The 16,746-nt window shown below is 41.5% G+C and overlaps 1 protein-coding gene across 4 annotated transcripts in view; it reads left to right on the top strand.

Moving 5' to 3' along the window:
• Cdc42 (cell division cycle 42) overlaps positions 1 to 12,134 on the top strand; it is a 42,078-nt gene extending 29,944 nt beyond the window's left edge. For 3 of the 4 annotated variants that reach the window (XM_059255219.1, XM_059255217.1, XM_059255220.1), the window contains exons 4-6: positions 2,632 to 2,741; positions 2,845 to 3,042; positions 10,656 to 12,134. In XM_059255219.1, the coding sequence (XP_059111202.1) occupies positions 2,632 to 2,741; positions 2,845 to 3,042; positions 10,656 to 10,745 (398 nt within the window). In that variant the 3' untranslated portion in view covers positions 10,746 to 12,134. Of the gene's footprint in view, positions 1 to 2,631; positions 2,742 to 2,844; positions 3,043 to 9,198; positions 9,383 to 10,655 lie in introns of those variants that run through there. The other variant, XM_059255218.1, reaches the window with a different exon arrangement.
• Positions 12,135 to 16,746: the final 4,612 nt, after the last annotated feature.

Raw genomic sequence — 16,746 nt, 5'->3', positions numbered from 1 at the left:
GCACCACATTCATGCAATGCCTGTTGAAGCTAAAAGAGTGTGTTGTATCCCCTGGAACTGGAGTTACAGATGGTTGTGAGTTGCCATGTGGTGCTGGGCACCAAATTCTAGTCCTCCAGAAGAGCAGCCAGTGCTCTTAACTGCTGAACCATCTTTCCAGCTCCTGGATTGCCTTTTTACTGTGCTGATACAGTCCTTTTGAGGGATGAGTTTGGATTTGAGCCTAGGGCCTGATATAGATGAGGTAAGCACCTGCCAGTAAATTATACTGTTCTGCTGGGTGGTGGCACATGTCTTTAATCCCAGAACTGGGCAGAGGCAGGCAGATCTCTGTGAATTTGAGGTCAGCTTGGTCTACAGAGCAAGTTCCAGGACAGCCAAGGATACACAGAGAAATAAATATGTACTCTCTCGATACTCCTTTATATAAAAAAAAAAATTAAAAAAAATTTTGTCTGTGTATGGGTGTTTTGCTTGCATGCATTTCTGTGCACCACGTGCGTGCAGGGCCTGTGGAGGTCAAAAGAAGTCATTGGATCCCTTGGAATTGGAGTTACTGACAGTTGTGAACCTCCATGTGGGTATTGGGAATTGAACCTGGGTGCTCTGGAAATACAGCCAATGCTCTTAACCACTGAGCCTTCTCTCCAGCTCATTGATACTGGCTTTTGATGCATAAAAATGTTACATTTTCATGAAGTCTAATCTATTTACTTTGTCTTTGGTTCCTGTACTTTTGGTGTTATTAATGCCCTCCTCTCCCCCCAGTAATTGTCAGGCATGACGCTATGAAGGTCTGCTCTAGGTTTTCTGAGAGTTTTCAGGTTTAGGTCTTTGATCCATTTTGAGTTAATTTTTCTGTGTAATATTAGATAAGGGCCCAACTTCATTATTTTTGTGACTACCCAGTTTTCCTAGTACTTTTTATTTACTATTGGATCCTTGTCAAAATTGTTTTGTATTATTTATTTCTGGCTCTTCTTTTTCCTTGGTCTATTTGTCTTTAACTCAGTATTATATTCTTTTGCTCACTGTAGCCTTTTAGTAAGGTTTTTAAAAATTAGAACTGTTCATTTTTTGGTGTATGTGGGTATTTTGCCTACATGAATGTATGCACATCATGTGCATGCTTAGTGCCTCCAGAGGTCAGAAGCTGGCATTGGATCCCTGGAGCTGGAGTTACAGATGGTTGTGAACCACTGTGTGGTTGCTGGGAATCAAACCCAAGTCCTCTGGAAGAGCAACAAGTGCTCTTTACTGCTGAGTCCCTCTCCACCCCCATTTTTTAAGCTTTGAAATAAAAAAATAGGGTCTTCTACCATTGGATATGTAGGGTAGAATTGACGGTATCTTAATATTTGATCATCTAGCATGTAAGTATAGGATGTCTTTCCAATTCTTGGGGCTTCTTTACTTTTTGCCCTTTTCATTTTCCTGGTTAATTCCTAAGTATTTTATTCTTTTTTTACATATCTATTGATTCTTGCCAAGTTCATTTTTCTTAGGCCTTTCCAGTTTCAGATATTGGCTTTAACATGCACATGGCAAGTATTGGGCTTAGTTTGATTGTTATTATGGATAGAGGTTGTCTTCACTAAGAGCTTTACTGAGATTAGTATTTTGTTAGGTGGTTTCACTGTGATTGTTACATAACCAGAAGTAGATTTGAATTTTTTTTGAATCACACTTGTAGCAGTAGTTTATTGTTACTACTTTTTTTTATTGAGTTACTAATAAAGAACTAAAAATTGAAAATAAAAGCAAATAATACTCCAATTTCCTTGCCATTTAAGTTATTGACATATGTAATAGAATTACCTCAGGAGTATTGTCCAAACAGCATATAATACTAAGTCACACCTTTGATAGATAACTTGCTTTGTTGCTAATGGCCAGTATACTATGAACTGTACACTTGAAGCATTGACAGAGCTGTTATCCCCACCTCCCCCCCTTTGTTTTTTGAAATAAGAGTTTTGCTATGTCATTTTGACTGGTTTAGATCTTGCTTTGTAGACCAGGCTGGTCTCAAACTTGTGATTCTCCTGCCTCTGCCTCCTGAGTGCTGAGTTTATGGGTGTGTGTTCCACTATCCATTTCTTTTCCTTTAAAGTTTTATTTAAAAAATTTTTTTCCTTATGAGGAAGTGCATGCCATAGCATATGTGTTTTTTAAGGTCAAGAGGGGGTAAACTTAGGGTAGTTAGTTCTTTCCTTTTACTATCTGTTTCCTGGGGATGGAACTCAGGTTGTTAGGCATGGTAGCCTAACTCATGGCACTACCTTTATCCACTGAGTGATCTTGCTAGCTCTGCCCTATCCATCTTTGACTTTTTTGAGGGGGTGGTGGTGGTACCTGGTCTCATGGTCTCATGTTGCTCAGACTGGCGCACACTCAACCTTCCTGCTTCTGTCTCCCTAGTGCTGAGATTATAGTTTTGTGTCAACCATGCCTGGTTTTAATGTGGTATAGGGTTGAACTCAGGGCTCTGTGCATGCTAGGTACTCAATACCTACTAAAGAGCTGTTGCCTTAGCTCTTGACCTGTGAATTTCCTTTTATTAGACCTGTGATTTTAATGCCATGTGGCCATCAGATTTCAGTTGCTGACTTCTCCTAACTTTTTCTTTAGGGCAGGAGGATTATGACAGACTACGACCGCTGAGTTACCCACAAACAGATGTTTTTCTAGTATGTTTTTCAGTGGTTTCTCCATCCTCATTTGAAAATGTGAAAGAAAAGGTGAGTTAGACTCTTTCCCCTGTACAGATGTTCTTTCTGTTGCCCTGTTAACAGTTTAAGAGGCTTGCAGATTGACAAAAGCATTTTGAAACCTTCCTTTTAGTGGGTGCCTGAGATAACTCACCACTGTCCAAAGACTCCTTTCTTGCTTGTTGGGACCCAAATTGATCTCAGAGATGACCCCTCTACTATTGAGAAACTTGCCAAGAACAAACAGAAGCCTATCACTCCAGAGACTGCCGAAAAGCTGGCCCGGGATCTGAAGGCGGTCAAGTATGTGGAGTGCTCCGCCCTCACACAGGTAAGGGCTCTGGAACCCATATCTTCCTGTAGTTGGTTGGTTTTTTTTTTTTTTTTTTTTTTTGAGTATTAGGATAACAGTGACTCTTTTCCTTTTATTCTTTCTTTTTCCCTTAAAAATTACTTATGTCTGTGAATGTATACTGTGAGTGCAGTTCTGCAGAGTGTGTAAACTGACAACATGACCATGCCTGAGAGGAAGGTTTTTATTGTAGTTATGAGGGAGAGTGTAGCCAGAGGCATCTGGATGCATCCAGAGCAGAGAGAGAAAACTCTAGGCTGAACATGGCCAGCAGATTAGACTTGGTCATGAGAAGAGAGAGATGGGTAGAGTGAGAAAGAGAAAGATGACCGAGACAGAGGGGGTCAAGAGAGGACATAGTGGAAAGAGCAGTTGAAGCTGTGGGGAGGGAAGCTTCTGAGCTGGAGAAGTTTAGGGTGAGCAGTGGGGTGAGAAGAGCCAGGATGCCAGCATAGACTCTGAAATGTATAACAGGTACTTGTGATAGTGAGGGAACATGTAGATGGGCATGTGCTTTGATAGCTAAGGAGCACCACAGATAGCCGCTTGTCCCTTCTGCCTGTGATAAGGAATTGACTTCTTTGGTGGAGGGGAACTGCCAGAATTTGAACCTTATGTTCCAGCCTTTTGTTTGTGATAAGAGGCAATGTAATCTCTTCTGTAACTGCTTCTTAGCTGAAATTAGGACATTGTTGTCGGAGACCAAGAAGGCTGGAATGTTGGTTTAAGGCTGGGGGAGTAGGGGAGGCTAGGCTGCTTTGAAGCTGGAATGCTAGTCCAAAGCTTGAGCCTGTCAGAAATTCTGTCAGCAGCGTTTAGTTTACATCAGCTTTCAGCAAGTCCAGGCTTTGCTGGTTCTGAAGGACCACCTGAGGCTGGCATGTTTGGAGCACTTTGCATTCTGTAGTTGTTTGGAAATCTGCGAGGACAGATAGAGGCTAGGAGCAGAAGGTAGAGATAGGGGGCTTAGGGGAGAATCTTTATCTTGGGTTTAGACTTGAAACTTCCAGACCTGTGGTCCTGGTAGTTGGGGGCAAGGGGTGGTGGTGGAAGGAGTCACAGACCAGAGGAAGGAGAGAGCCCATCTTCAGGTGTAGCTGGAGTTCTCTCCAGTCCCGCTCAGTCTCAGACCCAAATAAACACACAGACACTTACATTATTTAAACTGTTTGGCCTAATGGCTCAGACTTCTTGCTATCTAGTTCTTATATCTTAAATTAACCCATTTCTATTCATCTATAAGTTGCCACATGGCTTGTGGCTTACTGGTACCTTACATCTTGCTTCTCATGGCAGCGGTGGCTGGCAGCATCTCCTGACTTAGCCTTCTATCTCTCAGAATTCTCCTCTCTCCTTATCCCGCCTACATTATACTTCCTGCCTGGCTACTGGCCAATCAGTGTTTTATTTATCAACCAATCAGAGCAACACATTCACAGCATCTCTAGCACTCAGGGATAGGCATTAGGCAGGAAAGGTTAAGCTGTTGATTGACAGGAATACTTATTTGGAGTCTGGTTGACCTCTCATAGGTGGATCCAAGTCTTGACTCCCTGAAGCTTACATGAATTTTTTTAAAGTTTATAAAAAGATGAAAATTTTAGCATTACAACTATTTGTAATCTTCACTGAAGTCCTCCTTGTAGAAAAAAGCAGTTAACAAATGTCTATAAGCCAAAGATGTTTTCAGCACAGTGAGAAATACTTCTAAGTCTGTATTAGGAAACAACCAAAAGAAGTTAAAAAATTTGAGCCTGTGACTATAATAGTAGCCAGTGCTTTACCAGGTCTAGGTCAATAGCTTATCAGAACTCCGCTGATTAATATTAAAATTTCTAATTTTTGAAGTCTTCCCCCCCCCCCCCCCAAGACAGGGTTTCTTTGTGTAGTTTTGGTGCCTGTCTTGGATCTCGCTCTGTAGACCAGGCTGGCCTCCAACTCACAGAGATCCTCCTGGCTCTGCCTCCTGAGTGCTGGGATTAAAGGCGTGCACCTCCACCGCCTGGCATCTTTTTTTTTTTTAGCTTTCAGCTTCTCTTGTGTGTAAGGATATCAGATCCTCTGGAACTGGAGTTATAGACCGTTGTGAGCTGCCATGTGCTGGGAATTGAACCAGGGTCCTCTGAGAGAGCGGTCATTGCTCTTTAACTGCTGAGCTCTCTCTCTCTCCAGCCCCCAAATTTTTGAAGTCTTGATATAACAATAGTATATTGAGAGGGAAAGAAATCTGAAACATTTCTCATTTTCACATACCTTAAGTCACTTCTTCAGACTTTTACAACTTGCATGTACACACCTTAAATCACTTTTTTAGACCCTCACAACTTACTTAAGCTTTATATCCCCAGACCTTTACAACTTGTACTTAGTGGAGTTCCAGGAGTTGTGAACCGCCTGTAGTGGGTGTTGGGAATGTAACCCCAGTTCTCTGGAAGAGTAGGAGGCTATACTAGCCACTGAGCCATCTCTCCAGCCCCCTTTTTCTTGAGGTAGTGATTTGCTATGTAGTCCATGCTAGTGTGGAATTTGTGGCAGTCTTGACTCAGTCTCCTCAGTCCTGGGGTTACAGGATTGCACCCCCAAGCCTGGCTTTACAGAGTGTGTTCAGCAGTAATAGTGCTCAAAGCTGTCCAAGAAGAACATGCCTGGCTTCAGTATGTTGTTTGGTGAGAGGGCTGTTTATGGAGAGCCTTGTTAGTCTCTTAAAGGTCTGGCATTGTTTCTCTTCCATGTTGTACTCTTGTTGAATGATTTGGATAGTCAAGATGATGAGGTCCAGATGAGTGTGTTTTTTGTCTGTCTGTCTGTTTGTCTTTAGATACTAAAATCTTTCTTCCTTCCTAGTTCTGACAAATGATATAGGGTAATTCAACTGGGACAGAAAATTAATAATAATATTTGAGGCTTTTTTGAGTCAAAGGAGGTGTGGGCTACTTTTGCCATAGTCATCAATCGTTTATTATATATTATCTCCCAAATCTGTGTTTTGGTTCCCCCCCCCCCCCCATGATTTATTTTTATCTATTTTATATATATGGCTGTTTTGTCTGCATGTATGTCTGCACACCAGAAGAGGGTATCTGATCCCGTGGGACTACAGTTACAGATAGTTGTGAGCTACCATGTGAGTGTTGGGAATTGAGCTCAGGATCTCTGAAAGAGCAGCTAGTGCTCTTAACTACTGAGCCATCTCTTCAACCTCCAGTCCTGTGTTTTGAAGGGTATTATTTCCCTTTTGGAATTTTTCCCTGGACATTTCTGAGTGATGTGACTAGAAGTGTTCTTGGAGCCAAGTTCAGGGAGCAGTGATTGAGAGTTTAACATGCTTGTGCATTTCAGTCTTCTGAGGCTTTAGAGCATTGTGTCTTAGTTCCTTTTCTTCTTGTTCTAGCAAAATACCTTGATCAAAGCAACATACAGGAGAAAGGTTTCTTCTGGCTCACAGGGTAAAGTACAGTTCATTATGGCGGAAGCCAAGGTGCAGGAACTTAAGCAGCTGCTCACATGCATCCAGTCAAGAGACAGAACAAATGAGTGTGCTAGTTAGTGCTTAGCTACTTTGTCCTTATTGAGTTTCAACTTCTCTGTCCAGGGAATGGTTCCACCCACATTTAAGAAGGGTCTGCCCACATCAGTTAATGTAATTAAGTTCATCCTCCACAAGCATACCCAGAGGCTATTTCCCAGATATATCTGGATTCTGTTAAGTTGATAGTTACTAACCATACATTGTCCATTCCTGGTTTTGAGTGTGGTTCTAGGAACAAAGGAAAGAATTGGGAAATAATTAGCATTGGACTCACTGATTTACATACCTAATTAAAATAGAGGTTACTAATATATTATTAAATCCAATTATATTCATTGTGCTTTTTCAGCTATTGGTCATTTTTAATACTGTTGGGTTCTTGATCAAATGTTTTTATCAGTGATATATGTATAATTATGCATACTTAGATTTTTATGAGGAATTCAGTGTATATAAGACCAGATGCATAATTTAAACTCCCAGCTTTTTGTTTGATTTTGTATTTAAGTGTAAAGCTTTTGTACTTAACCAGATTTCTGTAGGGTAACTTGAAGGCACAATTTCTTAGTTCCACATCCCCCAGCCCAGTTTAGTAGTTGATCTTATTGTAGAGGCAAATATTTAAAAATTCATAAAAACTTAACCTTTTCACAGAGTACAGACTGAGACAATAACCAAATAGTGTTCTAGTACCATCCCTTGAGAAGTGAAGGCAGGCATGAGGTGTGTGTCTAGTAAGAAGTGTGTGGAACCTGACAGCATGTATCTGTGGTATGCTCTTTGTTCCTCAGATATGGGTTCCTTTGGGGAAGGAGAGGCAAGTAGGCCATGTGGACCAGTTTTAGGTCACTGGTGAAGCTTATTTTAGACAGTTGGATACTTCATGTAAGATTTCCACAGTGTGAGCAGATTATCAAGTTACTTAGAACTGGAAGTATGTGGAAGTTTCTTAGGAGGAACATTTTTCTTTCCAGATTCTGAAGTTAGGAGAAGTCAGAGAGGTAAAAGATAGAAAGGGGGGGGGTTTGTGGGTTTGTGTAGAAGTTTAAACTTCAGGTTCTGTTTGTTGACTCCTCTATAACTAAAAGTTTTATATAACAAGGTACTAGAAAAGCCAAGATTGGCCTTGTTTCTTAAAGTATTTGTTGATCTTTTCCCGAAGTAATTACACAAGAAAGGATTGCTGTTTTGATTGTTAAAAAAATTTTTTTGGGACAGGTTTCACTCTGTAGCCCAGGCTGGCTTCAAGCTCAGAGTCTCCTCTCTGCCTCCTGAGTGCTGGGATTAAGCCACTTCACCTGGCTAGGAATTCTTCTTCAGTGGGGTATACCCTACTTTCTAGCAGTTCTCTTCCCTTTGTTTATAGTCCTTGCAAGTATTTTCCTCCCACCGTCTCGTTTCTTCTTACTTGCCTGTGAGCGTTCATACAGATGTGTGGACAGATAGCAGAGGTACTTTAGTGTTTACATGGTATTTCTACCAGAAAAAGGAGGTAAAAGAAGAAAACATTCAAATCTCATTTTTTGATTGCTCTCATTTATTTTATATTAAATGGATTGTGTGGGTATGGTTCCTCTGGGGTTATAAGGAGGGCAGCCTGGGTAGTCCAGTGGATGACACCACTGGGGCTGTGTTCTGGAACTTTGGGGACATTTTTTACTTAAGATCAAACTGACCTAAAGAACACGTGAAACTGCTCTGGGTAGTAAACCTGTGGCCTCAAGGGTAGGTGAGCTGTCTGGGTTCGAGAGTTCCACTGCTGCCAATCACAGGATCCTTGGAGTTTCTGGCAGAGCTGTAAGTGTATTTGTAGTCTAGTCCCTGTAGATGTCAGGATGGTCTGTTTTCATTCCATGCTACATGCGCTGGACCCATGCAGACATCTGAAAGCATCGGACTGCTTGCTGACTCTCATTCTGAGACCCCATTCTTTGTTTCCTTATGACATGGGTGGTGGTTCCTTGCTCTAATAACATTGCTGAGTACCTGAAGTGCATGCTGTTTCTGGGGTTCATTCTTTATAAAGTCCTTACAGTTGCTGCTGCTGTTGCACAGGGAATCCTCCTGAGTGGCTGGGAAACTGACTTACTAAATCCCGATTAATCCCATCCAGATATGTCACTGAACCTAGAAACATGTAGCATGCCTGTTAGTTGCTGTTTGTGCCCTTCAGTTATTCAGGGGCTGAATTCACAAAAGCCTGGAATTCTAGTAGATTGATTTCCAAAATATGTATGTCATCAGTAATGTTGGAATCTCACTTTTTCCAACACATCTATCTTGTGTTTAGATAGCTATTTTTTCTTCTTGAGATTTTATACCAAAATGTAATATTAGATTTCAGTATGTGATTCTTTATAAGTTTACATACTGCATTTTTCATTAGTTTTTTTTCCTTGCTTAGTTAACTTTTTTTGAGGTGACATTTCTGTTTAGTTATCTACCCTCTCAGTACTCTCTCACTCAAGAACGAACATTCTAATATCTCCTTTCCTTAAGCACATTGCTTCTGTGAATTCAGCTCTTAACCCAGACTGCTATTGTATCTGCTAGTCTCTAATCCTCTAACCTGGCTGCTGTTCTCTCTCCTCCCCTCTGTCTTGTAGAGAGGTCTGAAGAATGTGTTTGATGAGGCTATCCTAGCTGCCCTCGAGCCTCCGGAAACTCAACCCAAAAGGAAGTGCTGTATATTCTAAACTGTTTTCTCCTTCCCCTCTTTGCTGCTGCTTCCTGTCCCACTACTGTAGAAAGATCATTTAAAACAAAGGAATAAAACCATCCTGTTTGAAAGCCTCTGCGTCTTCTTACTCAACACATTAGAGCAAACTGTATTCATTTTTGATCATGAATGCAATATCTTAGAATATTTTTTGTGATCAGTAGTCACATTAGACTTGTTTAACTTTCTGCTGCTTGAGTTGCCTGATGCTCAGAGCCTTTGGTTTGAATTATTATTGCGAAAAGGAATGTGGTTTGGCATTAAGAATGATGTCTTGGAGAAAATAAGAGTTTTAACACTTCTGGATGTTAGTTCTAGATGGACAAAGTATCGCTAAACATCACTTTACTCAGTAATTACTGATTGTTAATTGTAATTGCATGACAAACTATGAAAAAGGTTGACTTGCTAGTAGAGTGTATTGGGGAAGGGAGGATTCTCCTGTGGTTTTCCTGTGTGCAGTGAAACTTTGTGTTGCTCTTGCTTTGGCTGTTTGTGCTGTAGGTGGAGTGTTTGTCATTCTGGGATGGGGACAGTATCCATGTATCTGCTACTGCTTTATGAGTTCATTGTTGTTACACATTATCTCCTAATCCTAGCATCCATTCAACAGTTGACTCAAGGTTTGCTGATGTTGAAATGTAAAGCTACTACCTTTATATATTCCTGCTTTTGATTTTACTGTTGTGAGGGAAACATACAATTGTGGTTATCTTTACATTTTGAAATTAAAAATATACAATTGTTTGTATAAATGCCTGGTGAAGCTTTATTCTTATTGCACTGACTGGCTCTAACTTCACTTTTGTATCTGGTACCCACCTCTGCTTACTTGAATCCCCTTGGCTCTGTCTAATTAGTGGGATAAAGGGAGTTCAAAATGAATATATTTATAGCTGCCATACCCTTGCTGCCCACCCCCTGCCTTTCATGTGACATGGATGCCACTGCCCAGGTGTATTCTCTGTTTATAGACTGCTGCTCCATTTGAGTGCAGAGCTGCTTCCCTTGTTCCTACGTACAATATTCTAGCAATACATCACACAACTCATTGAATGATCAAATGACATGTGCTTGTTTGCTTCTTTGTGATACATACTGGTTTGCAAAAAACTCAGAGGACCACTCACGAGTATCTGCTCATCTGTGCCAGCATTGCTGAATCTCTCCTGTGCCCTGACGAGACAACTGGGTGAAGCAAGATTGTTAGGTCAAGTTTCAGGGTTATTAATATTTCTTTGTTTGCTCACTGTCTTTGGGGTTTGTCTGTTTTAAACATGAACTCCAGCTCTGTTGTTACACTGAAAATCAGATTGCCCATTTCTTCTTTCTACCCCTTTTCAGAAAGGCCTAAAGAATGTGTTTGATGAAGCAATATTGGCTGCCCTGGAGCCTCCAGAACCGAAGAAGAGCCGCAGGTGTGTGCTGCTATGAACGCCTCTCCAGAGCCCTTTCTGCCCAGCTGGTGGTGTCATCATACTAAAAGAGATGTTTAAATCAAACTAAAGATTAAAAATTAAAATTCATTTCTGCAATAATGACAAACGCCCTGCACCTACCCACATGCACTCATGTGAGACAAGGCCCATTGGTATGCCCCCCTCCCAGTAATAGTTAATTTTGAATAATTGTGTATTGTCTGAAAAGTGATGAGTGCTAGTTTTTGTTTCCTTGTTTAAAAAAAAAAAAAAAACAACAAAATCCCCACTGTTTTGTTTTGTTTTTTTGTTTAAAAGCAAGGCATGCTTGTGATGACTTTGTAACAGACTAATTCAAATTGTCAAAGCTGCTCCCTGGTTCCATTCTGGAGAGTAATCTGGGGCATCTTAGGTCCCCCGCACCCCAGCTCTTCTCTCCTTTTGGGGTGTGTGTTTCTTAGTCTTGTTTTTTAAAATTTGTTAACCAGTGGACAGCCCTTAGGGAGAAGGACAGATTATTTCCACATTCCACTCCCCAGGTGTAGTTTAGCAAATGTGTCCCCACCTGGTGCTCTTAGGAAGGAGTGTAGAAATGCCTCGTTTAATAACATACTCCTTCTTGAAAGTTGCCTTTTCTCTCCACCCTTGAGTGGATCCAGTCTTTGATGAAACTCATGAAGGTGGATGGAAGCTGTCTTGCCCCTCTTTCTAGGATGCACTCTGTATGTGACTGTGACTTTCAAGGGGGTTTGTTTGCCATTTGCTGATTTGGGGAGGGGGGATAATTTCTAACTTCTTTCATTGATAAATGAAAAAAAGTATTGCACCTTTTGAAACACACCAAATGGATTGAGTTCCTAATTAAAAAAAGTTCTTTTGCCCCTGTCAGTCATGTTCTTATATGCTCAGCATAGATTTACAACTCACTGTAGTGTCCCCAGGTTCAGCTGAAGACCTGGTACGTAGGGTTCCTGAAGGGATGGTGCTAGAAGACAAATGGTCCCTGATGATCGCCATCTCCTTTCAGGTGATGAGGTTACAGGCCTGCTTCATTAAGAAGCCATGAGCATGTGGGGTGGGGAGCATAGCGTACTTAACCAATATGGGGACCAGTCAGGGCTATCCCCTTTTTTTCTTCCATGCCTGTGAGGAACCCTTGAACAACTGGCTGAAGTTCTCTCACTCAAGAAAAATGGTAAGAGTCTCATGACTCTTCATAAGTGTTAATAGAGATTTTATCAGATTATTTTGTTTGCAGGTTCCAATTTTAAAAAATGTTTAGGTAATCTCCTTCCCCAGTCCTAATTTTGTGGATTCGTCAGTGCTGAACCAATGCTTTCTTGTGTCTCAGTTCTTTGTATATGAATTCTTTTCAGATGTATTAAACAAACAAAACCCTTCACAAGCCAGCCTGAAGGTCGTTGTTTTCCCTCCGCCTCTTACTTTTCAGGTATTTAGAACCGAGGATGTGATAGTTACGTGACACCAACATCGAACAGATTTTGGGATAAAATTTTAAAGCTTTAGTTTTGTTTTCTGGCAATAAGCTTGTGTTGTTTCCCTCCATATGTTCGGGTTTATTCCTTCCCTCCTAAATTGATAGCTAGCTCAGAAACTCCTCACCTTGTATGCTGAGTAGGTCAGAGCAGTTGTTAGTGCAGAAACATTTGTGAAGATCTCATCTCATATTGTTGGAAGGAAGCACTAACATACTCCTATAGTGCAGTGGGAAAGTAGACCATTTATCCCAGCCTGCCTGCATTGGTGGCTTTCAAATTTGATTACTTAACAAAGTACAACTTTCATAGTGAAATCTACAGATAGTATTCCAGGCATTTCTAAAATGCAGTCAAGTTTGAGTTCCTAGATAGTTTTTCCTCTCATATTAGAAAATTTTGTTTTGTCAATATGATTCATTTTCTTTGGTCGGTAAGAATGATATATTTACCTTAGTTGCATTATATCTATTTGTTTGGGAAGCTTAAACTTAGTCCAGTTCAGTGCAGGCTCAGTTCCCCATGGGGATTCAAGTTTGGCATGACTGCATTATGTTAAAACTAAGCAGGGTGGGGTGGGAAGGGGTTTGAAAGAGGCACAGTGAAGGCTTTACTAGTTTTTGGGGTTTTTTGGTTTTGTTTTTAATAACTTTTTTTTTTTTTGGTAAGTATATGTATGAGCATGCCATGGCACATGAACTCTCCTTCAGCAGGTAAATCCCATGATCAACCTCAGGTTGTCAGGCTTGGCAGCAAATATCTTAACCAGTTGAGCCATTAGCTGATGTCTCGCTGACTTCTGCTTTGCAGTTTTAACTAGCGCACCTTGCTTTTTGACCAGTCTAGGGAGGGGTAACTGGATTTTGCAATGATACTTTGGAGAGCAGAGATGTCTGTCCCAACATCTTAGTATAGTAGCTATGAGTTGGTCCTCTATTGTGGCTCTGTGCCTGTCTTAGAATGGTGTTTAGCCCAAGATTTGGCTGAGATTAGTTATTGGATAAGTAAATCCCCCCCACCCCCCATACACACACAGACACAGGATTTCTCTGTGTAGCTTTGCACCTTTCCTGGAACTCCTCTGTAGCCCAGGCTGGCCTCGAACTCACAGAGCCTGCCTCTACCTCCCAGTGCTGGGTTTAAAGGTATGCGCCACCATGGCCTGGCAAGTACATGATTTTAAGAGTGAGTACACAAAAGCAGGCCATGTGATTGAGGGGGGAAAAAAAGCAATATATATATATATTTTTTTTTTCTTCCTGGTTTTATTTTTTTGGGACAGGGTCTTGCTATGTGGTCCCAGCTGGCCTGGAACTTGCTATATAGTCCAGGTTGTATTGAACTCATAGAGATCTCTACCTGCCTCTGACTCCTGGGTGCTGAGATTAAAAGTGTGCACCATCACTCCTGGCATTGATGTTAGATGTATACACATGAGAAGAACAAGGGTAACAGGTAATTGAAGTTAACTTTAAGTACTTTTCATTCTGGCTTTTTCATCTTAGAAGATATGCTTGGGTAGCAAATGGATGGAGATAATGTGTTTTTTTTACTTAAATACTGTTTTCTTTGACTCAAGAAATTTGTTTAGTCTTTATGAGTGATACTGCTCTGTAGTGTGTGGTGGGTTAGACTCATGGCATTTCAACCCTAAAGACAATTTAAATTTGTGTGTATGTCCATGTGTCTGTGTCTTTGTAGGGCTATACATACAGGAGTGCAGATACCTGTTCAGGCCAGAAGAGGGCATCAGAATCCCTGGAGCTAGAGTTACAGGTAGTTGTGAGCTACCTAACATGGGTCTTGGGAATTGAACTCTGCTCTTTTGTAAGAACAGTGCTCTGTCTTAACCACTGAGCTACCTCTCCAGCCGGTGTTCAATCTTTTGACAATATGGCTTGATCATCTGCAAATATGTTGGCCAAATTCATAGATATCCTGGGATACATAATAGCAGACTTAGGTTGTAGCAGAATTTATAATATTAATACATCACTCGTGTTCTAAAGAGTAGTTTACTGGGGCTGGGGTTGTAGGTCAGTTGGTAGAGTGCCTGCTCTGTATGCATGAAGCCCTGTTTTCTATCTCTAGCATGGGAGGTAGAGGTTGGAAGATGAGGTATTTAATGTCATCTTCACCTGCCTGTAGTGAGTTCCAGGTTAGCCTGGGCTACAGTCTCAAAAACAAATACTCTGTGTACAGTGGCCCTGCTTACGGATTGAAAATCAAGAATGGTGGCACATGCCTGTAACCTAAGCACCTGGGGGGTGGAGGCAGGAGGATCAGAAGTTCGAGGTCATCCTTGGCTATGTATTAAGTTTGAGGCCAGTCTGGGCAACATGAGGCCCTGAGATCTCACTCCTGCCCCCACCATACCTTAAATCCCCCATACCCAAACAAACAAGCAAAAACCAAATTCAAAATTTGATCCTTGCTGATCCTGGCTTTCCTCTTTAGATGAAGTCTCTTATGTAAATAGGGAAGGTACCATCTTACTTGGTAATGACAGCTCTAATCTTTGAGGAATGACCAGTTAATCAGACTATCTCTGACTGAGTATGAGGAAAGGGGCTTCCAATCGCACTCCTGTTTTAGCTTTCCTTGTACTCTGTAAATCATTCCCTGTGTTCACCAGCTTCAGAGCGTGGTGACATAATTACACAGAGAAGCTGAAGACCTCACCAAGTGTGTTCTTTTCTTGCCACTGCCATGTAAGGAATTGCTCTGAGTCTCTTCAGAGTTCCCCACTTCTTTTTAAAGCCCATTTTAGTAGCTGTGGCCATGGCAGTGTGCTGTAAACCACAAGGAGGAGAGTAGTTTAGTGTTTACTTTCTCAAGTTGGATCATTTGCACACACCTCCAGTTTCAGGTTGTACTCATCTAGGTCCTATATTTCTCACTCCAGAACCAGCTCTAGAGAGCAGTGACTGCCTATGAGTGACTTATCATGAGCAGCGTGTGGGGGTAAAGGGGGCCACATTTAAGTACATTGAGTTGTTCTCATTCTGTTAATTAGAGGATGCCAAAGTGCTAAGATAGCTCAAAAAGTGCTGTTCATTCATTCTCAGCAGTCATTGGTAAATTTAATAAGTAGTATATTTAAAAGCACTTCATGCAAGCTAGGTGTAGTGGTGCACACATTTAATCCTACACCCAGGAAGCAGATCTCTGTATGAGGCCAGAAACTCTGGTCTACACAGAGTTTCAGGACAGCCAAGGCTACATATACTCTGTCTAAAAAACAAAACAACAAAAGAAAAAACACTTAATGCAGTAGAGAATATAACAGAATTAAGTAGCTAACCTGCCTTCTAGTTGGAAGTTTCTTTCCCTTATGGTTTTGACAGCTGCCTCTTCTTGAATAAGCATATGCTCTCATCATACTTCGAACTGCTCCCAAGACAGTCCAGGGCTTGCCTGTGTGTATACCATGATACATTCATTTTCCAGTATTTAGTGAGGATGTGTCCCATGTGGGGCACTGTAAACACTGGAAAGTGAGTGTCAAGCAATGCCTATGTAAGCTGGCAGGGTAAGGATGTCAGTACCCCATAGGTTGCTTTATCCACTGTATTTGCTGTACGTGTACTGCAGTACCCATAGTTCTCTGGAGGCCATGATTGGCATGTGGCCCACTGTCAACCCCCCGTAAGACTTTGAAAGACATGGGTAACTGTACTAGTAATATTCTTTAAATCCTCCCTCCCTCCCTCCCTCCCTCCCTCCCTCCCTCCTTCCTTTCTGTCTTCCTGTCTGTCTTCTGTCTTTCTTTCAGACAAGGTTTTCATTGTATAGTCCTGGCTGTCCTTAACTCAAGAAATCTGCCTGCTTCTGCCTCCTAAGTGCTGGGATTAAAGATGTGCACCACATCAGGCTTTTCATTGTATTTTTATGTGTTTGGGTTTTGCCTGCATGTGTGTTTGTGCACCACATACATGTAGTGCCTGGGAAGGCCAGAAGAGGGCGACAGATCCCCTGGGACTAGAGGAATGGGTGCATCACCATGTGGGTGATGGGAGTTGAATCTGGGTTCCCTGGAGGGGTAGCCAGTGCTCATAACTGCTGAACAATGCTCCACCCTGCCGAAGTGGTTGTTACTTTCTGTCAAATTTAGGTAGGAGAATTTAAAACAAGCTAAGGACAGCTGGGTGGGTGAACAGTTTTGTGATTCTTTCATAGTCCTTGTATTTTGTAATCACAGAATTGAGAGTGGTTCATATAATCCCTTAATTGTGTGTGTGGTGAAGAAAATGAGACAATTTAGACATCTTTTCCCTGCACAGCTATGTGACAGCTGGGCCTACATTCCTGGCTTCCCCTTTATAGTGTTTGCTTGCAGTTTATTAGTCCCAGGCTTGAGTAATAGGGCCTCATCTTAGTCCTCGGCACTGAGTACTGCTTTCCATCTCTGCTTTTTCCTAGATTCTTCCTACTGTCTTGCTGCCTATGGGTAGTGTGGGCATTAGAGCTAGCTATTGACAGAATTGTTAAATTTTGTAACGGTGGATACTTGCCTATTGA

The sequence above is a fragment of the Peromyscus eremicus genome, chromosome 2 (genome assembly GCF_949786415.1).
Source record: "Peromyscus eremicus chromosome 2, PerEre_H2_v1, whole genome shotgun sequence".
NCBI lineage: Eukaryota > Metazoa > Chordata > Mammalia > Rodentia > Cricetidae > Peromyscus > Peromyscus eremicus.
This window is presented reverse-complemented; position numbering and strand designations above follow the sequence as displayed.